Source organism: Trachymyrmex septentrionalis, unplaced genomic scaffold (genome assembly GCF_001594115.1).
Source record: "Trachymyrmex septentrionalis isolate Tsep2-gDNA-1 unplaced genomic scaffold, Tsep1.0 scaffold79, whole genome shotgun sequence".
NCBI lineage: Eukaryota > Metazoa > Arthropoda > Insecta > Hymenoptera > Formicidae > Trachymyrmex > Trachymyrmex septentrionalis.
Genome location: NW_017305977.1, coordinates 1,535,866 through 1,543,431, shown reverse-complemented (window position 1 = coordinate 1,543,431; position 7,566 = coordinate 1,535,866). Strand labels below are relative to the sequence as shown.

Sequence of the window (7,566 nt, the reverse complement as noted above, 5' to 3'; positions counted from 1 at the left end):
TTTTTTTTTTTTTTTTTTTTTTTTTTTTTTTTTTTTTTTTTTAAGATATACTTAAAGATGTTCCATTTTATATGCAAATAATTCTATTTCTTCAAAAGCAATCGTCAAGAATGTTTTACGAATTTAAAATAAAAATTATAGATATATAAAAAGTTCTCTGTACTTACTGATCACTGGTGATAATATTGTGAAATTTTGTCTTGAAGTTAAGAAACCACTCCATACCCACAGCTACTTGCCATCCGGGAAAAAGTAAATTGCTAGGGATCGGGACTGGTCTAAGTTGTGGAGTTATATGCAACGGATGATCAATATATCCCAAGCTCTTTGCAACCTGGGTGTGCGTTTGTTCCGAATAACCATAGAGCCAAACTTTCAAACATAGAGCTAATGATGGTATCGCTGTGGGCAACAATTCACATAGTGTGGCATAATGATCATACCTAAAATTACATTGATCAATACATACAGTCAATGATCAATATTTCAAGATAGTTCTTGAACATTTTTTTATTTATCTTACCTTGACCAGCCGGTGAATGCTGTACCACGAAATTCATGCACCTTACTTACATGAACTCCCAGTTCTTCCAACCATTTTTCATGATTGCTTATGTGATGTCGTATTATAGGTATATGTTGTGTAGAACCGGTAGCTCCTTTGAATGCGGTTGCTGTCCAAATATTGGGAAAGACCGTGCTGTACTTATCCCACAATCCTAATAATTTGATTTAACGGTCATAATCTAGCAAATATTTTTAAATTTCTTAGTATATAAAAAAGGAAAAAAAGTATTGAAAGAGGAAAAAAGAAAAAATACCATCGGGTAATGCAAAATTGTCCCTGGGATTGTAATGCCACACCATGGGTTCCACATATTTTCCGATGTAATGTTCTACAAAAAGAAAGAAATATTGATCGCATGAAGAGATCTGCGCGATCAAATGATGCAATTAAGCTGCAGCAAGATACCGTTCAAAACCTGTAAGTCTATCGACCTCAGCATGTCATCCCAGATGATGATCTTTAGATATGGATAGGTTTCCTGAATGTATTGGGCTATCGCCAGAATATGTTCCAGATACAACGATGATTTGCCGTATTTGCTAGCTGCAGCTCGTTTGGTGCAGACTGAGCAAAGGCCTAGGTGCCATACTTCATCAGACCCTATATGCAGATACTGTATATCAGGATGAAAGCTAACAATCTGACGTATCAGCGACTTCACCACTAGAAGAGTTCTCGGATTTGATGGGCAAATAGAACTTGGAAAAGGCTCCACTTCGCGCAATGATCTCCATTCGTCATGTTTCAAAATAAACTGGAATTTGAAAATAATCTCTTGAATTTTACAATTTTGAAAATAAGAAAAATATGAGATTACATTTATATAGTAGCTACAAGCTTCGTACAAAATAATCCGGTATAAAATCGATGAAATAATTTTTGCTATACCTCCATATGACCAAAAGTTTGTACCAACGGAACAACTGCTAAACCGCAATCACCCGCAATCTGCAGGATATGTCTAGCCTCCTGAATTGTGTATCCACTCGCTAAGGTGCTCGGACCATTGCTTCCTATTGGAGAGAGTTCTCGGTTGTAAGGAAACGTGTCTTCCCATTCCAATAATAGTCCAGTAGCTCCCCATGTTCGCAACAGTGGAAAGAGCTGTAAATTATATTGGGTCATAATTGTTTTTTAATTCATCGATTAATCAAATACACGAAGTGCAAATGCAGTAAGGAGTTTAATCTTTTGTTCATCAATGAAATATATATATATATATATTGCATTCTTATTTACAGCATTGAATTTTCATTCATTACATATCCACCAGACCTATCGAAATACATTTTTGGATCCAGTTGCGAGTATTGGTGCTTTCCAGCAAGAGACAAACGTCACAAACACAACGCTCGTGGAATCATCGTTGTTTATCAAATATTAAACAAGGACAAGGACAAACAATGTTACACTTTCTCTTGCTGGAAAGCACCTTAATAAGTAAACTATAATTTCCGACAATTTCCGACGGTGTAGCATTCATTTGTATTTCGTGTTTCTCCTCATATCATAAAAGTCAAGTGTAAACAAAAGCTACGAGCGTGTGACAAGTTCAAAACGCAATTCGTAACGAGCGAAAGAAATCAAGATTATATACCGGACAGTGCTCAGGCGAAAGAGGAATGTGCCTGTCGCACGAATTTTAAATGGGGAAAATAATAAACGATGCGAGTTTCTGAATGCGTTGACGCACAGAGATGAGAGAAGAGGCTATTAGCCTTAACTCTTAAGCCTTCACACGCCGCGTGTACCTTTTCGAAGTAGCAGGTCCGCGGCGGTGCGCCCTTCAAGTCAAGGTGGACCAGCCTGAAAAAGAAAGGATGATTTATCGAGTTGCAACATTTCATTCATCGAGAAATACGCGGAGATTTGTGTCAGTCTTGTCAGTCGTGTCACCTTACCTGTGCGAACCCAACGTCAAGGCGTCCATCTTTTCCCCCATTCCATTCATCGGTCAGACGACATTGGTCAAAGAGAGAACGACCGACCGACCGACCGATCGGACCGACCGATGGTTTTTGGCGCGGAATGAACTCAATAGGGATTTTTTTCCAATACCGTGTATCCAGGAGCGTGTTCGCACATTACCTGTGCGGATTCCCAGTATTCCCAGTAATTCCCACCCGGATGTCAAGGGCGCGATTCCGTAACTGCCTTTACACGCCTACCGACTACCAACAGTTGTCGGTGTCGTTGCGCAGATATTTTATATATGGTGAAAAAGCTGCGTAACGACACCGACAACTGTCGGTAGGCGTGTAAAATAGTTACGGAATCGCGCCCCAGGTCAGCCTTGTTCAATATATTCGCGAGGCTACGTTTCCAAAACTTCCTCTTCGAGGAAGATTTTACTCTATATGCTACAGTTTACGTCACGTGTACTATACATTTCGAGTCCAAAATTTTTCTCGTAGTCTCGTCGGTAAACAAAAGACGATCAGTCCGAATCTACAATAGATGTTTTAAGCCTAAGTCGTAAGAAATTGACCAACTACGGTCGATTGCGAAGAGAATAATTGATTGTGACTCATCCATTCCTTATGGCTTAAGGCCTGAAAATCTATCGTAGATTCGAGCTAATGGCCTGGATCGCACTCGAGTGAGAATACTGGGAATATCAATATAGCCAGTAACTTTTTCCCTAAGGCGGAAATATAGAAAGTGAAATTAACTTTAGGGAAAAAGTTGTAATGAGTAAAAGAAAGATCTACGCGAATCTAAGCGAATGAGGGTTTTTTTTCAAATCGAATAAATAGAATAAGTGTAGTAATTAACGCAAATGCTTGAAAACTGTAAAATCGCTGTATGTGCTATCTATTTATTAAAATGGCTGCTACGGCCAAACGTAGGGATAAAAAATTTATTTAAAAATTGATTTCCAATTCTTGAAACATAAATAAATAAGTAATAATATAGAAAATCTATATTAAAAATAATATTAAAAATTATTAAACGATCAACCTAAAATATGATATGTATTAGGGAATGACATCTTATACCAGCTAGTTCTTAAAAATATTAATATAGCTTATACACGGTAAACAGTAAAAATTATTTTATCGAAATAAAACTTCATAGGCCTGTTTCTATATATATAGACTCTTGCTACAAATTTTTCACATGCGCTGTATTGAATTTTTCGTTTTTCCGCTCCACTCTAGTAAACGCACGTATTAATTTTTATGGACATACATTTATAACAGTTCATCGAAAAATTTTTCAACCACTTTCTCCTCATGTGTCACATGTTTCGACAGTGTCATTTAATGCGCTATTACTTCATGAACGGTTCTTGAAAGCATTTTATTCATCGCATTAATGTATTTTTATTTTAAAGTTACAAGTATTGATAGGAAAAAATTCAAAGTGGAAAAATGTAACATAATTGTTTTTAAATATAATAATGTAGCATTTCTATCATGAAAAGCTTAAATAAATCAATAAATTATAATAAGAATATACGATTTTATAAATCAACATCTTATAATATCAAATATATTTTACATTTTGGCACGATAAACAATTTAACTACACGATTTTACCAATTAAGTTTCTCTCGGTGTAATCCGCTAATAAAGTAGGTCAAAGACTCGACAGGTTATGCATTTTAATAACTTACAATTAGTAGATAAAAGATTCTAACGTTGTAATATACATACAAAAAGACATGTCAATACATTTTATAAGACAACTTGAAAATTCTCTGATAATTCAAGATAATTTTATTACAATTACTAATCGTATTTATTATATACTTTCGGAATTACATATAATTAAAAATTTAGTCAAGATTGAAATTTATTACACCGATATGTACAGATGAAAATTGATAGTTTTTATACAACTTATAATATATATCTAATACTTTTGTCGAGAATATGTTGTATCATTTCAATCATAATTAAATCGATATAGATAGGAGTGAAATGAATAATTAAAATGTTGGTAGAGCATAAGCATTTAGATATATTATAATATGATGCTTTCAGCAAAACATACATTAGTGTAACGTACATCATTGATTATTTCATCTTTGTTTAATATTGACAAACAACAAGAATATATAATTACGATTCACTATGTGTTACACTAGTATAAAGTATCTATGTTTCTTGGAAAGCATCCACACTGTATACTTGGGAGGCAATTGGAATGTTCGGGATATTGTGCGACAAGAGGCCCCTCCGTTCGGCCTCCACATCCTCCATCCTCCACTCGACTATATAAAAGCCAACCGCCACTGATGGATCGCTTTAGTTTTTCGTTCTTGCCTGCGATCTCGTCAGCTAAAAAAATTCTTTTTTCATATTCATTGATTTTTTTTCTGCACCTATAATATCGTACGATGAAGGGATATTTTCTGGTTTTATTGGTCTCACTGGTGACTTCGGCCATCGCAAACGAAAAGTATACCAGAAAATACGACGATGTAAACGTGGACAAGATCCTCCAAAATAATCGTGTTCTCACCAATTACATTCGGTGCCTAATGGACGAGGGACCTTGCACCGCTGAAGGTCGCGAGCTGAGAAGTAAGTAGAAAAGAAGAAATTGAAGAGTCGAGCATAGATCATTTAATTGATTGAAACCTTAAAAGTTACAATGACGTTTCTGTTCTTATTTTTTACTTGAAATAAAACTAAATATTCAACACTTTGCTTGGAATTTTTCAATTAGAAAATACTCAAACACAGAACGAACAAATATATAGACTGTAATTGTAATTACAGCAGAGAATTCAATATACACTCTCTCTCTGTTACATAATTATTGCTATGAACTTTCTCGCGCGTGTTACATCCGGGCTTTCTTTTACATGTACGTAATAGCGGTAACGTGTGAAGTTTGCACATACGTAAACTCTATATTATTGAATTTACATAATTTTTGAATTGTGTATATATATATCGTATTTATATTGTTATTCAATATAAAGTTACATTTATGTGAACTTTATCTTATAAAGTTTGTGAATTGTAAATTTCATTTTATATTTGCATCTGTACATTATATTATGTTTAAGATACAGAATTTTTATATTATAAATTTCACCAATTTGTAAACAGTCAAGTTTTAATCTTTATCAATATTTTTATTTATTATCTCTAATGAAAATATTCTAATATCTGTAAAAATTTGTTATATTTCAAATTTATAAAGATTTCTGTAAAATATCTTCGAACTTTATAAGTCTTTTTCAAAAATTACACAGAATAAGGAAAATCTTAAAAGTAAAATATTTTATAAAATATTTTAAAATTCACTATCTTTTATAGAGTATATTACATTTTTAGAGCATATTAAAATTCACATACAAATATAAAAAAATTTAAAAAAGAAGATATAAACTTTCTCAATAATTCTCTGAAAAGTATTCCAACTTGTATAAAAAATTTCAATTACAATGAAACACAGCGTGCATTTAATTAATCATTAATACTGTTACATTTAAATATTAATAATTATAATGTTAATTATATATTAAATTTAAACATTTTATAGTAATATAATATAAAAATTTTTTTTTGAAATAATAAAGCCATGGAATGAGCAGTAATTTCATAAAAAGTATCAATTTAATAAAAGAAATTGATGAGATTATATAAAAACTACATTATACAAATTTATGTAATAACATGAAAATCAAAATTAAGGTCTATTAGTAACTAGACTAGATCTAGTTCACAAAATATAAAAATTCAGTTGGTAGTTATATTTATATATGAGAATTCGAAAGAATTCCGATTGCACACATATGGCGCACATCACTAATTCATTAATTTAATATAAAATATTCTTATAGATGACACACGCAGTGAAAAATTTTTAGACAAGAGCTGACGTGAGTCATGATGTGCAATCAGAAATGTATGCAAACGGGATCGTCCTGAGAATTCTTGAAGTCTGAAATTAAGATCAATGTTTAGTCAGCAATTAAAAGTATATAATTCATCATTCGGAACTTTTATTGATACTTTTTATGAAAAACGAGAATTTAAATCATATAGTTGAAGGATGAACATTTTCGTACAAATATGTCAGAATTTCCCTTATTCGATATTGATAAAACCCGTGATTGTAATATACACATATATGTATATACATATGTTGTATATAATTGTAATTATTATTTTTTCCCAATTCTACTAATTTTATAGATTTTTTCCAGTTTTTTTACTAATTTAACAGATTTGTGCAAGAAATCTTTGTTCGATTATGCTTTTATAAAAGTATAATTAATACTACAATACATTCATTGAATATATTATGCCGTGTGTTTGGAACTAATTTAAGTTTTAGCTATTTAATACCAAAATAACAAAATATACTTTTTTATTTATAGAAACTCTGCCGGATGCTTTATCGAGCAATTGCAGTAAATGCAACGATAAACAAAAAGTTATGGCGGAGAAGGTGATAAATCATCTTAAAGCAAAACGATCCAGAGATTGGGATCTTCTTGTTGCTAAATACGATCCGCATGGCGAGTACAAAAAACGCTACGAGAAATCGTAAATTCTTAAAAATATTTTAATGTAATTGCTATTTTTGTATGAGAATAAAAAAAATTAATGTAAGATATAATTTGTCCAAATATACAACTATATATATTGTGAAATATTTATCATTGAGAATATAATTGATATTTATTAAGAAATGATGACACAATCAAATGAAATTCAGTCAATATACAAAAGTTTATTAAAGGTTTCATTTTATTCGCTAAATCAGCACATTTCGCAAAGATGTACAAGTTATGCAATTCATCATTCACTGACCATGTCACCATTGTTTCTAAATAAAAATGTTATCATTACATATATATATATTTGTAAATAGTGTATTTGGCAATAAGTATTACGTAGTTATCAATCATAAAATGCAATTAGGATAAGACATGCAGAGACGACCAACCATAATCTCTTTAAGCAGCAAATTTTTTCATTCAACACGTCTCTTCTTAACCAATGATCCAAGCTGAAACACATAAATATACA

General features: G+C 32.0%; 3 protein-coding genes across 3 annotated transcripts in view; 1 reads left to right on the top strand and 2 right to left on the bottom strand.

Annotated features, from left to right (window-relative positions):
• Positions 1-2,703, bottom strand: part of LOC108754295 (hexosaminidase D-like) — a 3,287-nt gene extending 584 nt beyond the window's left edge. The window contains exons 1-7 of the mRNA XM_018496497.1: positions 2,470-2,703; positions 2,320-2,374; positions 1,457-1,672; positions 974-1,322; positions 822-896; positions 524-719; positions 168-443 (exon numbers count right to left, since the gene is read on the bottom strand). Coding sequence (XP_018351999.1) covers positions 168-443; positions 524-719; positions 822-896; positions 974-1,322; positions 1,457-1,672; positions 2,320-2,374; positions 2,470-2,519 — 1,217 coding nt within the window. The 5' untranslated portion in view covers positions 2,520-2,703. The remainder of the gene's footprint in view (positions 1-167; positions 444-523; positions 720-821; positions 897-973; positions 1,323-1,456; positions 1,673-2,319; positions 2,375-2,469) is intronic.
• Positions 2,704-4,645: 1,942 nt separating this feature from the next.
• On the top strand, positions 4,646-7,165 carry LOC108754334 (ejaculatory bulb-specific protein 3-like). Its single transcript, XM_018496564.1, has 2 exons — positions 4,646-5,100; positions 6,912-7,165. The coding sequence occupies exons 1-2, from the start codon at positions 4,914-4,916 to the stop codon at positions 7,082-7,084; spliced, it is 360 nt and encodes a 119-aa protein (XP_018352066.1). The 5' UTR covers positions 4,646-4,913; the 3' UTR covers positions 7,085-7,165.
• Positions 7,166-7,280: 115 nt separating this feature from the next.
• Positions 7,281-7,566, bottom strand: part of LOC108754332 (cyclin-dependent kinase 10) — a 17,526-nt gene continuing 17,240 nt past the window's right edge. The window contains exon 6 of the mRNA XM_018496563.1: positions 7,281-7,546. Coding sequence (XP_018352065.1) covers positions 7,511-7,546 — 36 coding nt within the window. The 3' untranslated portion in view covers positions 7,281-7,510. The remainder of the gene's footprint in view (positions 7,547-7,566) is intronic.